The 25,604-nt window shown below is 42.8% G+C and overlaps 1 protein-coding gene across 1 annotated transcript in view; it reads left to right on the top strand.

The window, feature by feature from the left end:
- The first annotated feature begins 11,224 nt into the window (after positions 1-11,224).
- tekt4.S (tektin 4 S homeolog) overlaps positions 11,225-25,604 on the top strand; it is a 32,335-nt gene continuing 17,955 nt past the window's right edge. Inside the window, 4 exon segments of the mRNA NM_001095333.1 lie at positions 11,225-11,800; positions 13,403-13,473; positions 21,340-21,483; positions 24,875-25,097. Coding sequence (NP_001088802.1) covers positions 11,270-11,800; positions 13,403-13,473; positions 21,340-21,483; positions 24,875-25,097 — 969 coding nt within the window. The 5' untranslated portion in view covers positions 11,225-11,269.

The following is a 25,604-nucleotide window of genomic DNA, read 5'->3' on the forward strand; positions in this document are numbered from 1 at the left end:
AGGGAGATTTAGTCACCTGGCGACTAATTGCCTCTTCTTCGGGCAACTAATCTCCCCAAAAAGCCTTCACGCCGGCTAGAATCTAAATCACCGCAAAGTCGCCCCAAAGTTTCCCTGTGAGGCTTTTTGGGGAGATTAGTCACCCGAAAAAGAGGCGATTAGTCGCCAGGTGACTAAATCTCCCCAAATCTTCGCGTGTGTCTCTGTCCTTAATGTGTCTTATTTTTTTGCAAGGGTGCATCGCCTTGTCGTTTCTCATTTCAATACCCTTTGCTCAAGCTGATAAAGATCATTTAATCATCTAATTAGGTTCATTTCCCCCTACTGTGAAATGTCTGGTGCGGTCCAGTGCATGTAATTTATCAGAGGTCAGATCATCTCACGTTAACATTGCTTCGGCAGAATCCTAATTTTGGATAAAGGATTCTTTTTTAGGGACTGGGGTTTAGAACCATCAGATTTTGGTGTTTTTTTTTTTACCAAGCTGTGCAAAGCATTCTGAGCATCTAGTTTTGCTCTAGAACTGGGAATTGTATAGCTTTAAGTATAAGGTGCAATTCTTGTATGGTACAGGAGCTGAACATATTATCACTAGAAGCTAAATTAATAAATAAGGACAGTACAAATCACTGGGTGATTCCAATTTGTATTCCCCAGGCCAGTGAATAGAAATTTCTAACCTTGTTGGTCAGGCCCAGTGGGCAGCCACAAGGGATACATTGAAGATTGTGGTGCAGTACTAGAAGGACAATGTAAAACCGGGATAGTGGAGCGCTGGCCTGGAATCAAAGGATACCGATTATATAGCCCCTATACCTCCTAGGACCAGTCGGGTGGTATAGTTATGCCCAGTAATGATAAAACTCAACTCTAACCCCAAAACCTTAACCCACACCTGACTCTAACCCACAAAATGTTGACATTTAAGGACCCGTGCTCAACCCATACCTGTGTCTTCTTGCTCTTTATTCTACTTAGACTTGATCTTTATGCTACTTAGACCCGCACTCAACCCTTAAATGCAATGGTTGGCCAAATTACAACCCAAACCTGCACAACCAGTGGTCAACTGTGGGTCGCCGTGGGTTTCAGGTCAACCCACACATCGCTAATGCCCAGGTCAGTACCCTCTATACATCTAGACCCACCTGCCTTCTGGATCTGCCCCATCTGCTAAACCTTGAGAATAGAGAAAGCTTTCCATCTTCTGCATTTGCCAACTTGTAGGCTTGCTCCTTGTACATCCCCACAGCTTCCTTAGCATCTCAATTCTACCTGCAAGAAAAAGAACAATGTAGTCAGCACTCACCAACCAACTTCCCTTAATAATCTGGTGCACGTGACTCGTTGTCCACTCACCAACTGAATTATTGAAAAACTGTAGAAGGCACAGCACCGGGCAATGTTCTAGTTAAAAAAAACTGTATTCTGGACACGTGGCTGCTCTGTGACAAATCATAAAGTTTCAGACCTATACCTGGACTTTCTTTTCAAGCTCTGTCTTTCTATGGTTTTGCAAGACACAACAGAAAGCATGTTCATTCCTTCTCCTACAAACACTCATTTTATTCGGTTTTGGGATAGCCTTGTGGAAATGGTGTCAGTAATATAATAACAATACAATTAGGTGGTTATTTATTAAAGTCCGAATGCAAAAAACTCCAAAATTAGAATTTTTCAGGATTTATTATACCCTGAGGATGGAAAAGTCTGAATCCAAAAATCCGGCATCTCAGACCTGTCGAGGTTGTATATAAGTCAAAGGGAGAAGTCCCAAAGACATCATGATTTGCGCTGGGTTCCATACAATAATCAGAATATTTTGTGGGTTTTTGGGCAAAAATCCGAGTTTTGAAAAGCCGAAAAATTTGTACGATTCAGATCTTTCATGTTTTCGAGTTTTTTCCGTACAGGAAATTCTCGGGGAAAATGTATTGATAAATAAGGGGAAATAACCCATGTGCATTTGGTCGGGGTATATTTCAGAAAATAATGAGATATTTTCGTATTTTGATAAATAACCCCCTAACAGTCTGACCAAACACTAAATAGCATTCACTGAGAGAAAGCAAGCAAATATCCAATTGTTTGTTATGGGTTACTAGATCTGGAAAAAAACACTGCAGCTTTTATTGCACCATAAATAATATCCCAATTTGTCTGGTATAGTGGGTTTCATCATTTTTCCAGTGAATAATTTAATTATCTCATATATCAAATTTAAATACAAAAGGCCTCTATAACAGCCCAGTACTCTACTGCCAGAGCACAACTGCAACCCTAAGAGCTCAGTTACACGGCACTTGAGCACTGGAGTGCAATCCTCAAAGGCCCATGAAACAAGTCTCTGCTTGAGTCTGCTGGTGCTTCCTACCTTGCAAGTCTGAATGGTGGGAGAGGGCACTCCTGGGTCCTCACTGATAACCCACCGATATATAAGATACGCTGACTTAGAGAAGATTAATTCTTAGTGCTTACTTTTGAGCAAAGTGTAAAAAACAAGACCACTTTGCACCTTGCCCATGAATGATATATGAGCCTTAAAATTCTACTTTTCGGGCTTTTGTATTATAGGGATAAAAAGAACAGCTACCTACACCTCTGTATTGTTTTGCTGCTCAGTGACTAAGAACTGCAAGGGATAAGTTACCTGCCCACAACATGCCACTTCCCAAAAATACAGTCTTTAAAGCGCTCTACAATATAAAATGTAATTCCTGAACCAGCAAGTGTATTTGTTTAGTTGTAATATTGGTGTGTAGGTGCATCTCAGGTCATTTTGCCTGGTCATGTGATTTCAGAAAGAGCCAGCACTTTAGGATGGAACTGCTTTCTGGCAGGCTGTTGTTTCTCCCACTCAATGGAACTGAATGTGTCTCAATGGAACCTGGATTTTACTATTAAAGTACCAGTAACATCAAATTTAAAAAAAAAAAAATCATTAGTATACGTCAAAAAAAAAACCACCAAGACAAATTAAACTTAAAAATCATAAAGCCTTTATTAAGAAATAACTAACCGAAACTCAGCATCCCCTCCTCCTTAGAAAAGGTGACAGGGCGACGATCTATCCTCAATTTCTCATCCCTGGCTATTCTACTGACAGCATGTGAAGGAGCATGGGCTGGGAAGAGCAACAAGGGAGAGCACTGAGGAGCATGGGGGGGGGGGGCTGCTGTCTGCATTCAAGGCTCTCCTGGGGATCAGCTTGCATTTGCAAGCCGAAGCCCCCTCCAGACACTGCCTGGCTACAGAAGGTGTGCAGACACAAACACAAACCGGTGACGCTACTTAGTCCTCCACCTACGCTGTGCTACGAGGTCTTGTGTTAGGGAGCTGTTACCTGGATACCTTCCCATTGTTCTGTTGTTAGGCTGCTGGGGGGAAAGGGAGGGGGTGATATTACTCCAACTTGCAGTACAGCAGTAAAGAGTGACTGAAGTTTATCAGAGCACAAGTCACATGACTGGGGGCAGTTGGGAAACTGACAATATGTCTAGCCCCATGTCAGGTTTCAGAAAAATCTGTTTGCTCTGAATTCTGCAGCACTACTAACTGATGCATTTTGAAAAAAATTTTTTTTCCCCATAACAGTAACCCTTTAAGCCCCAATAGAAACAAAACCTTGTCAATAATCTCAGAAAACTCGTTAGTTTCCAAATAGCACCTCAAATGCGAATGGAAATGTATCTGATGAACGCTCATTACTTTGAGCAACTATGATCTTTTCTTTGCTCACATGTAAACACTGTTGAGTAACAAATAGTTACAATTAAAGCCTGGGGCCAAGGTCAATAAAAGGTGCCGACTCATTTAGCTGATCAATATAATTCAGCAGTTATGAACAAATAAGGTTATTACATGTAAATGTTAGGCAGGCTAATTAAGCAAATGTTCTAATTTGCTGCCAGTAGGCATCTGCTATACTCATTAATAACTCATCAGTAACCCTATTCTGATTGCTAAAGGAACCACACCTATCTTTAAGTTGTAGCCTTACAACCCAGAATTGGAACAGGAAAATTATTTGAGCCATTAAAATACAGGCATGGAACCTGTTATCCAGAATGCTCGGATAACAGATCTTTCCGTAACTTGGATCTTCATCCCTTAAGTCTAGAAGTTCATGTAAACATTAAATAAACCCGATTGGCTGGTATATATAAAAGGTGCAAATCTGGTGCACAACGACAAGAAAAAGAAGCCTGTGTGCTGGTCAAACGTTCATGATAATTATATCCAAAAAATAAAGCCTGACAGGACTTAATGAAAAAGGAACAGTTTCAGCCCCTCAACGTTTCAGCCCCCAACTCGGGCCGTCCTCAGGAAGTGTATATATATAACAGACAGTATAACTGATCAGAAAGGTAGATGAGCTGGTATCTAGTGATGGGCGAATTTATTTGGCAGGCGCAAATTTGAGGCGTGTTTGGCCGTTTCGCTTCTGGCAAATAAATAATCGAATTTGCCACAAAAATTTGTGGGTCAAATTCACCGGGGTCGAAAAAAATTTCCATGTCGCCGATGGTTCCAATGCCGGCACAAATTTTGACTCCGGTGACGATAAACGGACGCTGATTGACTTTAATGTGGCAGCCTCCAAAATGGGCATTTCGCATTTTTTCACCAGTTTTGCGAATTTCTTGGGAAATTCGCAGCGAAGCGAATCACTTCTTGTATCCAGTATAACCTATGAGAAAAATGGTGACCAAAGACTTTTTTTTTTTTTGAAAACAGCGCTTGACCCATCCCAGAGGGTCAGAAGGGTTGGGCTCAGCATAACTATATCCCCCAATAATTGGCACAGTGATAGGGAGACTAGTTGGAAGGCACAGTTAATAGTTACTGTACACTGAATCTGGTCAGTAGGTACTTTAACTCAGACCCTAGATAGATGTGCATGCTTTAGCCTAACACACAGGTAAACCGCACATCCCACTGGTTTCAGACCAGCATGTGCATGACTTTTAGCAGGGCCGCCATCTGGGGGGGCACAGAGAGGAACAACTGTACCAGGCCCGGTCCTGAAAGGGGGCCCTTGACAACGCAAAGCCGTGCCACCCTTCTGAAGTCCCAAACCGCCAAAAAGCCGACCAGCAAAAAGACCCGAAGTCACAAAAACAGACGAAATTAAAATCCCGAAGAGGCAATTTTTTTCAACTTGTAAGGGGGGCCCTGGCGCCAATGTTTTTTAAAAAAAAAATATTTTCTGGGGCCCCAAATTTTTTTTTTAACTTGTAAGTGGGCCCTGGCGCCAATGGTTTTTTTTTTTAACTTGTAGGGGGGGCCTGGTCACCAATTATTCTTTCTCACCAATTGATCTTTCCGTAACTTGGATCTTCATAAGTCTACTAGAAAATCATGTAAATATTAAATAAACCCAATTGGCTGGTTTTGCTTCCAATAAGGATTAATTATATCTTAGTTGGGATCAAGTTCAGGCTACTGTTTTATTATTACACAGAAAAAGGGGAAAACATGGAGTATATTGGAGATGATTGGTCTTGGAGCTTTCCGGATAAAAGGTTTCCGGATCCCATACCTGTATATGCTGCTTGTTCAGCCTTGTTCTTTGCTTTCGGACCTACTGGTCAATATCTCAAGACCTACTGCTATTAGAATGTTGTATGTGGTTTATATCATATGTGACATTATGCATCTGTTGAATACCCCTGGTAGCCCTAAGATACAGTATCCTTGGAAAAAGCTGGAGTAGGGGGCAGCATTGGGGCTACTGTCTCAGGCGGCAGCTGCCCCAGGATCGCCTCTCTGCCCACTCCTTCCCAACAGAACTCATTCAATTTAATCAATCAGACTGATGAGCAGGGGTGTGATTTCAGTCAAACTGACTGAATCCAGACCCCTGGACTATTTACAGCCCACCCTAATTACTTTTATGATATCTACAAGTTATCTCTGTCTATCTGTAACTTTCTAATTTATTGGCCATAAATAGTAATGGGCATATTTATTTGCCAGGCTCTAATTCGTGCTGAGTTTGCCCGTTTCGCCACCGGTGAATAAATTCGCGAATTGGCCACAAAAATTCACTGGCGCCAGCGACAAAATTTTGGTTTTGATGCCGGCGTCAAGGTTTTTTCTACGCCGACGACGGTTCCAACGCTGGTGCCAATTTAGACGCCAGTGCCAATAAACAGACGCCCGTTGACTTTAATGGGCGACGGCGTAAACTTAAAAAAATTTAGATGCTGGCGACGGTTTCGATGCTGGCGTCAAGGTTTTTTCGATGCCGGCGAATTTTCGTGGCAAATTCGCAAATTTATTCGCTGGTGGCAAAATGGCCAAATTCTGCATGAATTCGAGCCTTAGCGAATAAATTTGGCCATCACTATTTAACTGTTCCGACGGTTTCATTTTCGAATTTAAATTTTCTTTGTGTACCTTGACTAGGGACTAGTCCAAATTCGATTCAAATTTGAAAAAAATTCAAAAATTCGAATATCCTAATCCTGATGCCCTTTCATACAAGTCATGCATCAGTGGAAGAGCTGCAGCCCCCCCCCCCCACATTATAAGAAAATTGGTGGCCAGGGCCCCTTAAACGTCCATGCCTTCCCGAAGTCAGCAGCTCTGGGGGGCCCGGCTAATCAAGTAAGGGTGGCCATACACGGAGAGATCCGCTTGTTTGGCGATGTCGCCAAACGAGCGGATCTCTCCCCGATATGCCCACCTTGAGGTGGGCAATATCGGGCTGATCCGATCGTGGGCCCCAGGGCCCAACGATCGGATCCTAGCGAACGGGAACGGGCAGTCGGATCGCGTGACCGCATCAACGAACAGATGCGGCCGCGATCCGACGGGATTTTTAGTCCCATCCGATCGAGATCTGGGGAAGCCCGTCGGGGGCCCCCACACACGGGCCAATAAGCTGCTGACTCCGTCTGTCGGCAGCTTTTATCGGCCCGTGTATGGCCACCTTTAGTGTGGCGTGGCCGGGCCCCTCTTACCCTCGGGCCCCCTACAACTCTCCCCCCTTTACCCCCCTGATGGCTGCCCTGCCTGGGACTTTTGGAGCAGATTGAAGTTCAGCAAACCTTTTGTGTGTTTTATCCTTCGTTACAATACGCTATACAGTAGTTCTATGACAATATAGAATGGGGGAATCTCATTGGTCAGTTAGAAAGGTCTGATTTTTGTGGTCAGTGTATGACAGATTAAAGCTCAGCACCTCTAGTTGCCTGTTTTGTCAGAATGGACTGCTGAGTGGTATTGATGGGCCAATCTGACCTGTTTCGCTTGCCTGACAATTCGGGAAAAGTCACCACATGCATTGAAGTCCACGAGTGTCAAATTTATTTTTATTGGAGTCCGTGGGCATCTTTTTTGCGGTGAAACCTGGAAAAAAAATTCACTCATCACTAGAGTAATTCTTTCTATTATGAAATAGTGCAGTCTGGTCAAATGGCCAGAATTAAACCTGGAGCTTTTCAAAAACTTGCATTTAATGGTACCAAATGGAAGTCTCCCGTTCTTTAAAGGAAAACTATACCCCTCAAACGATATAGGTCTCTATAAAAAGATATTGCATAAAACAGCTCATATGTAAAACCCTGCTTAATATAAATAAACCATTTTCATAATAATATACTTTTCTAGTAGTATGTGCAATTGGGTAATCATAAATAGAAAATTGCCATTTTAACAAACAAGGGCCGCCCCCTGGGATCATATGATTCACGGTGCACACCAACAAACCAAACAAACGCTGATGTTAGGTCACATGAGCCAATTAACAGACGGTGTTGTGTCTTTTGCTTCCAAACTTCTTCCTGTTACAGTTAGAGCTGCAGTATTTCTGGTCAGGTGATCTCTGAGGCAGCACACAGACCATCACTAAATGGTGGCTCAGGGCAAGAGATGTAAAAGGGCAATATTTACTTAAATATACATTCCAGTTTGATAAGATTCTTTAATATACCACTTAATTTGATATAAACTATCTGTTGCTCAAATGTTCATTTTGGGCGTATAGTTTTCGCCTCGATAGGCTCCGACGTTAATTCGCAGCGCATATGCTAGTTCATCAAAATGCGAAGTAACGTCTTGGCAGCCAAATGCTGGCGATTCACTCATTAATTTGTCAGCCGAGCATTTTATAGTGAATTTCACCAGTGGCGATCCTAGAGGGGGGCGGGCCCTGGTGCGTGACGCACACCCTCTGTACGGCCTCATTTGCCGGCATGTTCAGTGGCCCGCTCGCACCCCCGGTAGTTCCGCCACTGAATTTCACTAGTGTTCATTTCTGCCTAGCGAAACTTTGCTAATACACCTAGATCAATTACAATAGGTCGGGTACATATAGGTCATGTTTACGTCTTTATTAGAGATGTTTTTGCCGTATGAACACTGCCATGAGTCAGGTCTTGGTGAAATAAATCCAGACATATTTATGCTATAATGTATAGATAGGGAGGCACCAGTGTAATGTTATCATGATTTTATGCCCAGGGATTTTTGTTATACAGTTATATATAGGGGGGGGGTCAGGGTGCTGTTTTGTTTTATCTTTATAAGACATTTGGCCAGTTAGACGGCCCAGCGCCATTATGAGGCTGAATGTGGCTTATATCTTGCTTTCTTTTATAGCCACCACTTATACACAGTATGATGGTCAGTATCTTTTCTCAGTCAAATTTCCCTAAAACAGAGGTGCATCTGGGAAGCTCTCTCCACTATATTCTGGCATGCTTCTATAGCAAATAGTGGGACCTCAGGGCCAAAGCTGAATGAGAGGGGCCCCAGACAGAGCGGAAATGTTGGGCACTTGTCTGGGAGGAGGTTTCCTAAATCAGGGACTTCCAACTTGCAGCACCTCGAGCTGTTATTGAACTAACTCCCAGCATCCTTTAATTCCCAGCGCCCGCTATCTCCCAGTCATACACTAATCCCAGCATCCTTTAATTCCCAGCACCCACTACCTCCCAGTCATACACTAACTCCCAGCATCCTTTAATTCCCAGCGCCCCCTATCTCCCAGTCATACACTAATCCCAGCATCCTTTAATTCCCAGCACCCACTACCTCCCAGTCATACACTAACTCCCAGCATCCTTTAATTCCCAGCGCCCGCTATCTCCCAGTCATACACTAACTCCCAGCATCCTTTAATTCCCAGCGCCCCCTATCTCCCAGTCATACACTAATCCCAGCATCCTTTAATTCCCTGCACCCACTACCTCCCAGTCATACACTAACTCCCAGCATCCTTTAATTCCCAGCGCCCGCTATCTCCCAGTCATACACTAACTCCCAGCATCCTTTAATTCCCAGCACCTGCTATCTCCCATTCATACACTAACTCCCAGCATCCTTTAATTCCCAGCACCCGCTATCTCCCAGTCATACACTAACTCCCAGCGCCCGCTATCTCCCAGTCATACACTAACTCCCAGCATCCTTTAATTCCCAGCGCCCACTATCTCCCAGTCATACACTAACTCCCAGCATCCTTTAATTCCCAGCACCCGCTATCTCCCAGTCATACACTAACTCCCAGCGCCCGCTATCTCCCAGTCATACACTAACTCCCAGCATCCTTTAATTCCCAGCACCCACTATCTCCCAGTCATACACTAACTCCCAGCATCCTTTAATTCCCAGCACCCGCTATCTCCCAGTCATATACTAACTCCCAGCGCCCGCTATCTCCCAGTCATACACTAACTCCCAGCATCCTTTAATTCCCAGCACCCACTATCTCCCAGTCATACACTAACTCCTAGCATCCTTTAATTCCCAGCACCCACTATCTCCCAGTCATACACTAACTCCCAGCATCCTTTAATTCCCAGCGCCCACTATCTCCCAGTCATACACTAACTCCCAGCATCCTTTAATTCCCAGCACCCGCTATCTCCCAGTCATACACTAACTCCCAGCGCCCGCTATCTCCCAGTCATACACTAACTCCCAGCATCCTTTAATTCCCAGCACCCACTATCTCCCAGTCATACACTAACTCCCAGCATCCTTTAATTCCCAGCACCCACTATCTCCCAGTCATACACTAACTCCCAGCATCCTTTAATTCCCAGCACCCACTATCTCCCATTCATACACTAACTCCCAGCATCCTTTAATTCCCAGCACCCGCTATCTCCCAGTCATACACTAACTCCCAGCGCCCGCTATCTCCCAGTCATACACTAACTCCCAGCATCCTTTAATTCCCAGTCAAACACTAAGGGGCCCATTCACTAAGTTCGAATGAAGGAATAGAGGAAAAATAGTTCGAATTTTGAATGTTTTTTTTGGCTACTTTGACCATCGAATTGGCTACTTCGACCTTCGAATCGAACGATTCAAACTAAAAATCGTTTGACTATTCGATAATCGAAGTACTGTCTCTTTAAAAATTTCTTCAACTCCCTTGTTTGCCACCTAAAACCTACCGAGGCCAATGTTAGCCTATGGGAAAATTCCCCATAGGCTTCCTAACAATTTTCTGATTGAAGGATAATCCTTCGATCGATGGATTAAAATCCTTCAAATCGTTCGATTCGAAGGATTTAATCGTTCTATCGAACGATTATTCCTTCGATCGTTCGAACGAATTGCGCAAAATCCTTCGACTTCGATATTCGAAGTATTTTAATTCGGCAGTCGAATATCGAGGGTTAATTAACCCTCAATATTCGACCCTTGATACATCTGCCCCTAACTCTAAGTAGCCTTTAATTCCCAGTCATACACTAACTCCCAGCAGCCAGTGCAGGAACATGAAAGACAAAGCTGGAAGACTTTAGTTTGGAAATCTCTGACAGGAACATTTAAAATGTCAAATCCCTAATAGTTTCCCCTGATGAGCCACTATGAAGCTCAAGGGGCCCCTGTAGGAATCGCAGGCATCCAATAGGCAGGGCCCCCTTTGCTTCACCGATGGATGATGGAAATCTCAGCCCCTGCCTGAATCACTTGGTTAATATCTTGGCCCATATCTAGGGCCCCTGCCTGTATTCACTAAAGTGCTTTGCCCAAAGCCGCTCACACACACGAGCACAAGTTCTTCCAGTCCCCGGATCAGCAACGGAGAGGGGTATCGGACGCAGGCGCAGAAATTACCACATACAGGGTGGGCGGAGCTTTATAAGCGCAGGTATCTGGTTGGCGCACTGGGAAGTGGGCGTGAAACTTTGCGGAGGCTTCCTGTCTCTAAGCAACGGGACGCCGCACGCCTCCTTGTATATGAGCGTTGCTATGGTGACCCAGACATCCTGTCAGACGCCACTGCTCTCACCGAACGCTGAACATGTCTTCCCAGGTACTTGTCTCCCGTCCGCTGGCCCCACAGTCGGTCCCCGCGGTGAGCCTGCCGGTGCAGTCAGCTCAGGTGGCGCAGAACACGGGCCCGCACTCTTCCTCCGGTCTGGCCACTGCCGGCTTCCGTACAGCCAAGTACTTGCATGAGGAATGGCAGCAGGGCAACCTCGCCACCTTCTACCAGGCGTTCTCGGACCGGGACCAGTCGGAGAAGGGGAGGCACGAGGCCAAGCAGCTGGTAGCGGAGACTGAGGCCCGGGCCCAGCGTTCCCAGGCGGACTGTACCAAGAGCCTGGGGGAGAGGCTGCTGGATATTCACTTCTGGAAGTCGGAGTTGTCCCGAGAGATCCGGGATGTGGGGGCAGAGACGCAGCTGCTGGTGCAACAGAAGGTCAGGCTGGAGAGAGCCCTGGATGCCACCGACATTCCCTTCACCATCGCCACCGATAACCTGAAGTGCCGGGACAGGAGGCGGGGCTCCGAGCTGGTCAGGGATGACGTAGAGATGGAACTTCTCAAGGTAATGGGGAGGAACCAATGGAATCCATTCACAGGTAGAGGGGCCGGCGGGTTGGACATGGTTTGTTCCATTTAGGGTTATACCAGGTGTAAGTTTCAAAACCAGTCCAAGTCACATACAAAACCAGCTACAAAACAGGCCCAAAACCAGCCCAAGTCAGCTGCAAAACCAACCAAGAGGCACTTCAAATGTAGCCCAAAAATAACAATATGTGCAATGTAAAAGTCTAAAAAAGAAATGAATACATGTGACAGTACACCTTTTTGATTTGCTCGTTTTTCCGTGAAGCAAAATGGGAAAGATTCGCTCCCTTCACGAGGGACCACATGAGGCCCGAATACACATACAATTTCACTAAATATTGGTAAAACGATTCAACTTCTAGACATTTTGGTGACCAGCAGATTTTTTCCCCAAAATTGTTTGAAATTGAGGAAAGTCACCGGAAAATACGAGAATACCGAGCCCAGAATCTGGTAACTCCCGACTTCTACACAAATCTATCCCATTGCATGCTGGGTATTGTAGTCTTATTTTAAACTCAGCAGTTGGATTACATTACCCAACATGCATTGGGAGACACAGGCTTGGCACATTAGGGCAAGAAAAAATCTTTGACTGGTTTCCAAAAGTGAAAACCAGCCAAAGACCAAAAAAATAGCCCAAATCCGTACCTTGGCTAGTTTTTACTTTCAAAACCCGCCTGGACTTTAAATTAGTAGCTCAATTTGGCTGGAAAACTGCCAACCTGGCAACCCTGGTTCCATTAGTGGGAGGTGCCAGTGGTGTAACTATAGTTGGGGGCAGGGAAACAAGGTGGGAGGGGTGGCCCCTCGCTTCTTACACTGGCCCTGGGGCTTCATTATGTGTATGGTAGATTATAGTTAAATGAGACTCCCAGATGCATCATTTGTTTTAGGGTAAGGGGAACAGGATATTTGCCCAGGCCTGCAGCTTCTCAGGGGCCCCTTGGGGTTTGGGGGATACAGAGATACATAGAAGTACTAAGGATGGTATATAGTGTAAGAAAGTTTCAGTATAGGGGTGGCATGATGAGTTGTAGTTCAACAGCAGCTGGAGTGTTCTAGGCTGGTCCAGAAGCGCTTTGGAGAAGCCGCACATCACACAAACCCAAAGATTCTTATCCTGGTGCCCAGCGATAGAGGAATCGGCCACCTCACGTGTCGTTAAAACGTTGCACAACTGCATAATAGTATTGCAACGGCTTGCCCTGCTACCGCAACTCCTGTGTGCCAGTAAAATTCTTCTTACCCGTGTTTTAGGCTGGGCATAACCTCATTTGGGTAACATCTCCCTCCTGAATTACTAAACGGGAGCCACTGTTTTCTAACTTAGGCCCTAAACGAGTGATAGTCGTGAAATACTTGTGGGACAGAACATCCATCAGGCTGTAAAGAGGGGCAACCCAAATGAAGTATTTCATACATTGTGATACCAGTAACAGGGGCCCCTTGTTCTAGTTGCCAATTTGGGAAGGAGCCTGATTCCTTGTATGGTTTAGATAAGTGTAGAAATGTGACAGTGTGGAGGAGGTGGAAAGGCTTTTATTTAAGGATAACTAAGTAATTTTGCCTCATTTAGGAGGTGGACCTGATCCGAAATGTTCAAGAACTTCTGAAAAGGACCTTGGATCAAGCAGCCCAGCAGATAAGGTATCATGTCACTTATTGCTGTAACATGTATATTGCAGCAGGTTTTATTTTAACATTGGGGTAACTTTCAGCGTAATTATTCCTGTTGTTGTACCGGGGGTCACATCAGGGCCGGGCCAAGGTAGTTTGGCACCCTAGGCAAGAGCTTCAATAAGTGCCCCCTCCTCCCCGTCCTGCATTATCATTTCCCACCTTACAATTCATATTTCCCCCTGTATCTGTGACTGCAGCCATCATGTAGCCCCATGTACCTCTGTCAACACCTATCATATTGCCCCCCATTTGTACCTGTGCCGAAGGAAGTCAATCCCTCAGATTGCCCCCAATCTGTACCTGTGCCACCATAATACAAAACCTCCATCATATTGTTACCCCGAATCTGTACCTATGCCAGCGGCAGCCAAAAAAATCCATCATATTGCCCCTAATTTGTACCTGTGTCAGCAGGAGCCAAAAATCCATCATATTGCCCCTAATTTGTACCTGTGTCAGCAGGAGCCAAAAATCCATCATATTGCCCCAAACATCTGTGTACCTGAGCCAGCAGCCACCATATTGCCCCATGTACCTGTACCAATCCCTCATATTGCCCCAATCCGTACCTGTGCCAGCAGCAGCCAAAGATCCATCACATTGCCCCCAAATACGTATCTGTGCCAGTAGCAGCAAAAAAAGCATTATATTGCTCCTAATTATCTGTTTACCTGTGCAAGCAGCAGCCAAGATATTGTCCACAAACATGTACCTGTGCCAGCAGCTGTCAAGAGGGAGGTGGGAAGTGCTTATGAATCATGGGCAAGAGGGGGTTAAAACCGGCAGTTTATAAAATTCTGGGCAGTAACCTATGGCAACCAATCAAATTGCTGCATTCATTGTTCTACCTACAGCTTGTGAAAAAAAGCTAATCCCTGCTTGGTTGCTATGAGCTGCCCATGTGCAAATTTGCCCTGGAAGAAGAGAAAAGGCCTGCCATACAAGTGGCACCCTGAAAATTAGAGGGGGCATAACTTTTGTTGCTGTCATTTCTATGCAAGTTGGCAGCCCTATCGTCAGAACCAATAGGGAGTCAGAGCATTGCTATATACATACAAACAACCTTTTTTTCTCCATTCAAAATTGTTATTGTATTATTTCAAAATATCGACTGCTTCTTGTTGTAGTATTATTCTGCCATGGCACAAGGTACAGTTGAGAAATGGTATATTCAGTAGAGATACTCTTGCACTTAGAATCCGGTAGGTTCAATATGGCTAACAGGGAGAAGTGGAATATTTGGAATACTCTTTGTTCACCCCAGGAAGAATCCTGTGAATGGCAATGTAGGTGGCGGGGAAAATCAATGCAGACTTTGGCTTTTTGCTGAGAATTGGGATGTGGATAATAAATCTGCTCCTGTGTGTGTCTGCGCTAAGCCCATGTCTTTTATGTCTGCCTGATGTGTTATGTGCCGGCTTAGAACTAATCATCTCCAAGGTATTTAACTTGCGTCGAGTCAATCCTCAAAGCCCGCGTGTGAAAGGTTTCCAACAGGGGAAGCTCTAGCCCAGTCCAAGCAGAAGCTGAATCACATTGTGCAATAAATGTTGCCTATACGTTTTATATTACGTTTCTTACTCGCAGCCTTTGTGCTCTCTCGCCAAAGCTTTCCGGTCTCCGTCAAGTCAAGGGCTCCTACCTTACCTCACCACCGTTTGCGCCGAGGATGCGCGAGTGCCGAGGCAACATAAGTGTGTATGTGCGAAATAGCAGAGGAGCCGTGAGTGCGCATGCGCCGAGGAACAGAAGACCTTAAGGAAGACGGCACTCCCAAATACTTGGGGGTATATTTATCAAAGAGTGAAGTTAATAGTGAAGTTCCGCCACTCGAGTGAAATTCCGCCACTCTCCATTCATTTCTATGGGATTTTTATAGGCGTATTTATCAAAGGGTGAACTTTCACTTTCACCCATTGATAAATACGCCTTTCAAAATCCCATAGAAATGAATTGAGAGCTGCAGAATTTCACTCTAGTGGCAGAACTTCACTCTTTGACAAATTTACCTCTTGGTAGCACGAAGTTCGGACCCGCACACAGAGCGATTCAAACAGAGGACAAGCCCCTTGTGCGTTTATTGCGTCACAACGTTTCGGGGGCGTTCCCCCGAGGATCATGGGATTGGAAAAAATAAGGGTAGTATTTGAGAATGCACCTGGGGGTTAATTAATAGCTGGGTTAATTACTCAGAGAGATTTTTGGATAATTATTAATGGGGTTGTTCACCTTGAGGCACATTTATCAAAGGTCGAATTTAGAATTCATGTGAGTTTTTAAAAACTCCCATAAATCAAAATTTCGACCAATCAAAATGTATTAAAATAAATAGAATTTTTAAAACAAGGATGAATTAAATCAACCCAAAAACTCAAATCGAATTAGACGAAGGGGGGAACGAACGCCCTTGAAATGTTGTGAAGCAATAAACGCACAAGGGACTTGTCCCCTGTATGAATCGCTTTGTGTGTCAGTCCTAACTTCTTGCTACAGATATTTGTAAGGCCTTAAACATGGTGGGCCATGGCCTTTCTGTTGTTCCATTTCTTTGGGGTGATGGCCCAAACGTCGCTCCACCTTTTGTACTGGGGAGGAAATACTGTATATTCCTTCAAGCAACAAATCAGCAGCATAACTCCAGGGGCCCAGACCCCTTGGATAAAAACCTGGCCCACCTTCATGATATTACGTGTCGCTTGTCACATGCACAGGGCTTAATCAGTCACATCCCCGCTACCCTCTCTCTCTCCCACAGGCCCCCTTGCTAGTGGCATAACTATAGAGGAAGCAGACCCTGCAGCTGCAGGGGGTCCCAAGAGGTATAGGGGGCCCTGTGAGGCTCTAATTCATATACAATTTCAATTAATATTGCTAAAACAGGTCAACCTATAGACATTTTCGGGGCCTGAAAAATAATTTGCTGTAGGGCCCAGTTATATATAGTTATGCCACTGCGGCCCTTGGGGTCTGCCCCGTATATATTTATGTAACCAGTCAAAATACAAGTGCATAAAAACACCAGTGTGCACCAAGTCTAAGGGCTCTTACAGACGAGCGTTTTTACCTGCGCTCCCCTGCGTTCAGCCGCAGGGGAGCGCAGGAATAGACGCATTCCATTTTTTCCAATGGGGCTGTACTCACATAGGTGCGTGTAGGCGCCGAACGCAGGAAAAATGCAGCATGTTGAGTCTCAACCTGCGTTCGGCGCCTACACGCGCCTGTGTGAGTACAGCCCCATTGGAAAAAATTTAATGCGTCTATTCCTGCGCTCCCCTGCGGCTGAACGCAGAAAAACAGAACGCAGGGGAGCGCAGGTAAAAACGCTCGTCTGTAAGAGCCCTTATTGAAATAGAACTGCAAAAGTAAAGTGGATGATGGGATAGGGAAAAATAAGGGCAGCTTTTGAGTATGCACCTGTAGGTTGATTAATTATTAATATGGCTGGATTAATTACTCAGAGAGGCATGTTTGAAACCTGAACCAAAGCTTCAGTTAGTTTCACAGAAGAGAAGAGATTTTTGGATAATTATTAATGGGGTTGTTCACCTTTATTATTGGGAGGCATCAAAGGTCGAATTTCGAATTCGCGTGAGTTTTTAAAAACTCCCCTAAACTCCCATAAATTAAAATGTCAACCGATCAAAATGTATTAAAACGAGGATGAATTAAATCAACCCGAAAACTCAAATCAAATTCATAGTAACATAGTAAGTTAGGTTGAAAGTAAAGACACGCGTCCATCAAGTTCAACCTTTTAATTTTTTTTAACCTGCCTAACTGCCAGTTGATCCACGGGAAGGCAAAAAACCCCATCTGAAGCATCTAGAAGAAAAAATTCCTTCCATAATGACAATCGGACTAGTCCCTGGATCAATTCGATTCAAATTTAAAAAACTTGAATGTCAGGAAGGCTGCAAACAACTCCAAATTGATCCCTGGACCTCTCCCATGGAGTTAAACAGCAATTCAGCAGATTTTAGGTGGCGAATAGTGCATTCGAGTTCTTAAAGGGCCAGAGTATGATAAATCTTGAAAATTGAATTCTAATTTTTTTTAAAAAAACCTGAATCGAATTTGAATAACTTCCTAGTCTAATGTTTTGACCATAAAAAATTCTAGAATTTGATTTTTCAATTTGACACTTGATAAATCTGCCCCTTAGTATGTTATAGAATATCCTATTATTAACAACTTTTCAATAAGTTTTTATTTTTTTCAATATTTTTTTATTTTCTAAATTAATCGCCTTCAGCTCTCAAACAGCAGTCACTGCCCCCAGCAGCCAAAAGTCTGTTGCTTTGTGAGGCTACAAAGTTACTTCCGGGTTGCTAGGGTAACCACCATAGCAACTGGCCACCACTGTTTTTTTAGGCCAAGGGATTAAACCAAATGGCTTTTATTTCTACATTTGAAATGCAGACACATTCTATAACTAGGTGCAATTTAGGTTAGAGTAGGTACCTGCTTAAAGAGTCTGCTTTGAAGCGGTGGCAGGCTTTATAATCCGTTGGCCTATAATGTTTTTACTGTTTGAGTGCTGATGTCTCTATGGCATTTTTACTGTGGGGTGGGCTGAATCTGGGGTGGAGCTGGGGCAAGCAGGGCCCAGACAATTTTGTCTTATGGGGCCCATGATTTCTGATGGCGGCCCTGGGCACAGGATCAGCCTATTCACACACATACAGAGCAAATTTCAGCATGGAAATGCTAAATTACGCATTGTATACACCAAAATCTGCTCTGTATGTGCACTGACAGGTTGATCTTATGGCTGCCTATCAGTACACATACATTTAAAGGATAAGTAAACCTTTAAATTAAGTGAATGTAAAATTGAGGGTGCTATTCTAAGCATACTAGTAATTTACATTAATTATTTATTTATTGTTTATTCCAAGATATTGGAAAGGTAAAAATAAAAACTGGGTAAATAGACAGACTGTGCAAAATAAAAAATGTTTCTAATATAGTTAGTTAGCCGAAAAAGTAATATATAAAGGCTTGAGTGACTGGATATCTAACATAATAGCCAGAACACTACTTCCTGCTTTTCAGCTCTCTTGGTTTACACTGACTGGTTACCCTGGTTACCAGGCAGTAACCAATCAGTGACTTGAGGGGAGGGCACATGGGTCATATCTGTTGCTTTTGAATCTGAGCTGAATGCTGAGGATCAATTACAAACTCACTGAACAGTTATGTCCCATGTGCCCCCCCCAATCAGCAAATAGACAGCACCACACGTTTGTAGTATCTTTAAAATGCCTTTAATAAAAAAGGGCTTAGTCCTCAGACAGAATTACAATAGCATGTGCCCCCCCCCCCTTCAAGTCGCTGACTAACCCAGAGTTAGAGAGCTGAAAAGCAGGTAGAGTTCTGGCTATTATGTTAGACATCCAGTCACTCCAGCCTTTATACATTACATTTTTGGCTAACTAACTATATTAGAAACATTTTTTATTTTGCACAGCCTAGCTATTTACCCAGTTTTTATTTTCACTCTGAACTGTTCCTTTAAGGCAGTGATCCCCAACCAGTAGCTCACGAGCAACATGTTGCTCTCCAACCTCTTGGATGTTGCTCTCAGGGTCCTCAAAGCAGGTGCTTATTTTTGAATTCCAAGCTTGAAAACAAGTTTTAATTGAATAAAAACCTGTTATAGTGCCAAGTAGAGCACCCTGTAGGCTGCCAGTCCACATAGGGGCTTTCAAATAGCCAATCACAGCCCTTATTTGGCACCTCCTCATCTTGTGTTGCTCCCCAACTCTTTTTACATTAGTATGTGGCTCACAGGTAAAAAAGGTTGGGGACCCCTGCTTTAAGGGATACATGTACTGTTAATATGAATGAATTTTGTTACAACAGCTCCACCTGCTGGTCAGTTTCCCACCAGTCTGACCACCAAGTAGTCAAGGAAGTTGTCAGGAGAAAGAAAGAGGCTGCAACTAAAAGCCGGGGTGCCTTTAGCAATCACAATAGGATTACTGATGAGTCATTAATGATATGAGTATAGCAGATGCCTCATGGCAGCAGATCAGAACATCGGCTTAATTAGCCTGCCTAACATTTACATGTAATAACCTTATTTGTTCATTACTTCTGAATTATATTGATCAGCTAAATGAGTCGGTGCCTTTTATTGACATTGGCCCCAGGCTTTAATTGTAACTATTTGTTACTCAACAGTGTTTACATGTGGGCAAAGAAAAGATCAAGTAATGAGCATTAATTTGCACTTGTGCTAGTTTCTGGAAATTCTGAATTTCGTGAGATCTATGCACAGATTCTGTCAGGCTTGGGGCTCAGAGACCTAGAATGCTGACACGATGCCGTGAAATGGTTTTGTGATATAGTTTGGGGGTCCTAAATTCAATTTTTTTCAATATTTGTCAATATTGTAAACCCTCCGTTAATCAAAAATCCCCATCCCCTTCTGTTCATTGGTTCCCCTCAATGCTTTTTCCCTCCTTAGTAATTCAGTGGAAAAAGTATACCTGTCATGTACCTTGGCATAATTATGCAGAGTATCACAGTGGAGCTCTTAGACACCATCTTCTGTATCTTCGGATACTCTTCTTTTCCTTTGGCTTTCTTCTGAGCTTTCCGCACATGCGTAGTATGTACGAATACCAGAATGGTTTGTTTCTTTGGCAATATTGAAAAAAATTTAATTTAGGACCCCTAAACTAGGTCACAAAACCATTTCACGGCATTGTGTCAGCATTCTAGGTCTCTGAGCCCCCAAGCCCAACAGAATTTGGGCATAGATCTCAAGAAATTCAAATTTTCAAGAAACCAGCACAAGGAGAACTAAACCCTAAAAATGAATATGGTTAAAAATGGCATATTTTATATAGTGAACTTATTGCACGAGGCTAAAGTTTGAGCTTGTCAATAGCAGCAATGATCCAGGACTTCAAACTTGTCACAGGGGGTCACCATCTTGGAAAGTGTCTGTGACACTCACATGCTCAGTGGGCTCTGATTGGCTGTTGAGAAGCTAAGCTTAGGGCTCGTCACTAATTATCCAGCAGAAAATGAGCTTCCCTGGCTGTAATATAAGCTGATGCTACAGGTTTGCTGATTATTAAATTCTGATGCTAATTGCACTGGTTTCTGTGCTGCCATGTAGTAATTATCTGTATTAATTACTAATCAGCCTTATATTGTGACATTTCTATTCTGTGTACTGTATATTGTGAGTGGGTCCCTAAGCTCAGTAAGTGACAGCAGCACAGAGCATGTGCAGTGAATCAGCAGAAAAGAAGATGGGGAGCTACTGGGGCATCTTTGGCGACAAATCTTTACTGCTAAAGGGTTGTGGTTGCCTTGGGCTGGTAAAGAAGCACAAAACACAATGTACAACATTTCTACTAAGGATGCACCAAATCTAGGATTCAGTTTCCTTCTGCCACGGCGAACCGAATCCTAATTTGCATATGCAAATTCAGTTCGTTATTTGGCCAAATCTTTCGCGAAGGATTCAGGGGTTCGGCTGAATCCAAGATGGTGGATTTGGTGCATCCCTAATTTCTACCTACTCCATTCGTTAAGCTTTACTTCTCCTTTAATTGTTCTGATCACTTGCAGCACTGAGCTCTGAAATGCTCTGAATACTTCCTAGCTCTCTATTGCACAAACCCCAATATTGCTTTAAAACATGATTGCAGCAGAACACAATAGGGGTCATCTATGAAATCCCCAATAAATGACATGTGCTGATTGCTTGCTAGATCGGGTGCCACTGTTATTATATTTAGTCAGTTCTGGAAATGGTTTTGGACAAGAGCAGGAAGGATAATATTTTTCTAAAATGTCCTCTTTCTCTTGCAGGCAGAATCGCGATGCTAAGGAAGCCCTAGAGATGGACTATTCGGATAAGGCGGAAGCCTATGAGTTTGATGACAAATGTGGAAGATATAACAATCAGAGCACTGACATCCAGTTTCACCTCAACTCCTCTAAATACGAAGACAAGTAAGTGCAGCCAATCGGGAGTTTTTAAAGCTAGGTTACACCATTCTTGCATAATGCAGTGGGGGGGGGGGACGTTGATAGTTTGCCACTACTAGTAAAAACATTTTTATATAAGGGGACTGTGACATACATAGTTATATAGTTAGATCAAGTTGAAAAAGACCAAAGTCCATCAAGTTCAAACCCTCCAAATAAACCCAACATAAAAATCCATACAATAAATGATATATGCTCATACAGTAACTATACGTAGATTTTAATATCTCAATAGCCTTTGATATTATGTCTGTCCAAGAAATTATCCAAGCCACTCTTAAAGGACACATAAACCTTTAAATTAAGTGAGTGTAAAATTAACATGGGTGCCTACTGCTCAGTTTACAATCAGAAATTTGTCAGGAGAAAGAAAGAGGCTGTTCTGATGTTTTTCTTCTTAGGAAAAAAAATATAAAACTCTCTCAAATCTTCCTAAGCAGAAGAACATCAGCGCAGCCTCTTTCTTTCTCCTGACAACTTCCTTGACTTCTTGGTGGTCAGACTAGTGGGAAACTGACCAGCAGGTGGCCCTGTGGGAACATCTCGTGTATTCCTTAAAGGGATACTGTCATAGGAAAAAACATTTTTTTCAAAATGAATCAGTTAATAGTGCTGCTCCAGCACAATTTTGCGCTGAAATCCATTTCTCAAAAGAGCAAACTGATTTTTTTATATTCAATTTTGAAATCTGACATGGGGCTAGACATATTGTCAATTTCCCAGCTGCCCTGAGTCATGTGACTTGTGCTCTGATAAACTTCAATCACTCTTTACTGCTGTGCTGCAAGTTGGAGTGATATCACCCCCTCCCTTTCCCCCCCAGCAGCAAAACAAAAGAACAATGGGAAGGTAACCAGATAACAGCTCTCTAACACAAGATAACAGCTGCCTGGTAGATCTAAGAACAACACTTAATAGTAAAAACCCATGTCCCACTGAGACTCCTTCAATTACATTGAGAAGGAAAAACAGCAGCCTGCCAGAAAGCAGTTCTCTCCTAAAGTGCAGGCACAAGTCACATGACCAGGGGCAGCTGGGAAATTGACAAAATGTCTAGCCCCATGTCTGATTTCAAAATTGAATATAAAAAATCTGTTTGCTCTTTTAAGAAATGGATTTCAGTGCAGAATTCTGCTGGAGTAGCACTATTAACTGATGCGTTATGAAAAAAACATGTTTTCCGATGACAGGATCCCTTTAATATCTTGGAATAAAAAGTAAATAAATACGGTAATGTAATTTAGAAAAGTAAATTACAAAAGTGCTTAGAATAGCAACCTCATCAATTTTACATTTACTTATCCTTTAAAGGCATTAACAGATGAGGCTTACTTAGTTTTAACCTTTCCTTCTCCTTTAAGCAGCATTTTTGTTCATTTTCCACTTAATATGTTGCAGAGATGCCCTTATAATGTCAAAGTTTGCACGTCTAAAATCCAGTGTTTTATTTACTCCTTATAATCTCAAAGGAGACCATGTTATGATCACTATTCCCTAAATGCCCCTCACCCACACAAATGTTAGAGATGAGTTCAGTATTGTTAGTTATTACAAGGTCCAAAAGAGAGTTATTCCTAGTAGGTTCTTGAACGAGCTGGAATAAAACCTATTAGCTATTTCTGACTTGGCAACCCCATTACCCCAGTTAATGTCTGGATAATTGAAGTCACCCATAATAATAACTCGACCTAGTTTCGAATCTGCTTCTATTTGTTAAAGTAGCTGGTACCACATGGTACATATTATATCTACTAGTGTACTGAGACCCAGTCCAACACTGTTTGAATTTAAAATAAAAAAAATGGATAAAATGCATTAGGCTTTGGGTTTGTGCAATTATTTCTGGATTTCTGGTTTAGAAGCTATTTTTGCTTTTTCCTACCCACTCAGAAGCAACGGGGCAAGTACCATATGTTTTCAGAAGGCTTTACGCTGCTATTTCTAAAGAAATACCTGCAGGTGGTGCTGCAGCATTAGAAAAAAATATATGTTGACTCACAAGTACCTTTCAGAAAGGGAACATAAATCCTGACAATTTATATATAGTCACGTTGACCTACGGCACCCCACATTCGCATTTATAATCTAGCGCCTGATATTTTCACGCACATAAAATTTAAATGCTAATATGTAGCAAATTCCCATCTTGAGCGACTTATGAAATATGAAAACAATCTCCCAACTTTCCGTGCTCTCTAGACCTCTAATTTACTTGCCCTCTACTTCTTAAAACCAAGCATTAAAGCCAGAGGCTCCGGGGGAAGGAATGAATTGCAGAGGACTCTTTTTCCATTACTCACTAATGCGTAGTTATTGGGTCGTTTATGATTATTTTGGATTTAGTATTTACAGTGCAAGTAAATTGCCATTTTTAAAGCCTTTACTTAGGTATTCCTTAAAGGGGAACTATCGTGAAAATAAAAATTGAATACAAGCTTCAGCATATAATTAAACAATCCATTTAAAATGCAGTGCCATTTCTGAAATAATCAAGTTTATCTTCACTATTCCTCTCTCAGCATCTGTATCTCCTCATTCTGTCTTCATTCAGGAGTTGGGTGTTAGATAAATGATCCAATATATCTTATAGGGGGGCTCCTTTTGCCTAGAAGATGTATTAGAGCTCACTCTATTAAAATCACCAGAAATCCTGTCTCTCTACATGCAGAATTTGTGCAAAAGGCAGTTATTTTGTTAGATTTTGTTTGTACTGGAATCAGTTATTTGAGTGAGCTCTAATACATCTGCTAGGAAAGGAGCCCCCTATAAGATATATTGGATCTAACTGTCAATGATTATCTGACACCCAACTGCTGCATGAAGACAGAATGAAGAGAAACAGATGCTGAGAGAGGGATAGTGTAGAATAGCTTGATTATTTTAGAAATAATGAAGAATTTTTAATTGATTGTATTTGGAAATTGTCTTACTTCAGTATCAGGAAACTGATGCATATAAGAAGCATGTCCATTAATGGATATATTATAGTAAGTTACCTGCCGCGTGCTTGAGTGCTGATAACTACTTCATACAAGTGACATACTGATGGGTGCTTGGATACCCAGAGCATATGTCAAGTACAAAGGGAGAACTAAGACACCCAAAGGGTGCCCCATATTTGATTTTGATAACCGCTATTTCAAACCTTACAATTAGCTGTCCCACCCTTGTTAACTTAGGGGTAGTTTTTTAATTTCTAATGACTTGCCAGACATTTAATTTGCCACAACTACTTATAGAGGCTGCCTAACGACTGATCAATTGGTCTGCTTTCATGTGTGGTATATCTGCTGGCCTTTGGAAAAATAAGATTAGCTTTTTGGAATCATTTGTACTTTTTTGAATGTTCTTACAGCACTTCCACACCAGAGTCTTGGGCTCAGTATACTCATGAAAACATCTATAAAGCCGAAAGAGAGAGAATGGCATCCATTAACCTCCGTTCACTGATAGACAGCATTCTACAAGACATCAGTGAAGATTTACAAGCTCAGTTTGACGCCATTGCCGTAGACTTTGAAAAGCGCTGCAGGGAGTTGGAAGATGCGAAGCAGAAGCTGGAGATGCACCTGAAAAAGGTAACAAGGCTATTATACATTGTAAGGTTGCCTTTATCGGATCATTTCTTTAATGCTAACCTGCTTCTCAGTGAAGAAGACCTACTGGCCATATGCCCACAGATTCCCATACTGCTTTTTTGGCCACTGATATTATCGTACAAAACTAAATTTCATGTGATATTCAGTACTTGTATGGCAGGAGACAAGCCGACCGATATCGGCAGAAGACTTGGATATCGGTCGGCTCCTCGATCGGCCCAGGCAGAAAATTTTGATAGGGCCTTTGAAGGCACCTGAACATCGCCCACTGTTAGTGCTGAATTGTCAGATACAAGTAGAACTTTATTGTTTCTACCTTTATATCTGAAAATTCAGATAATGCAATTTTCAGGTCTTAAACATTAGACTCACCAAGTAGGAGAAGAGGTCCAGGTGCACAGCCCTGAACCTTCATCTAAGGGAGCAGATAACACCTGATTGTAGTAGAGCAGGCTCTCAAAGACCAATTTTCCAGACAGACTTGTA

Source organism: Xenopus laevis, chromosome 9_10S (genome assembly GCF_017654675.1).
Source record: "Xenopus laevis strain J_2021 chromosome 9_10S, Xenopus_laevis_v10.1, whole genome shotgun sequence".
Lineage (NCBI taxonomy): Eukaryota > Metazoa > Chordata > Amphibia > Anura > Pipidae > Xenopus > Xenopus laevis.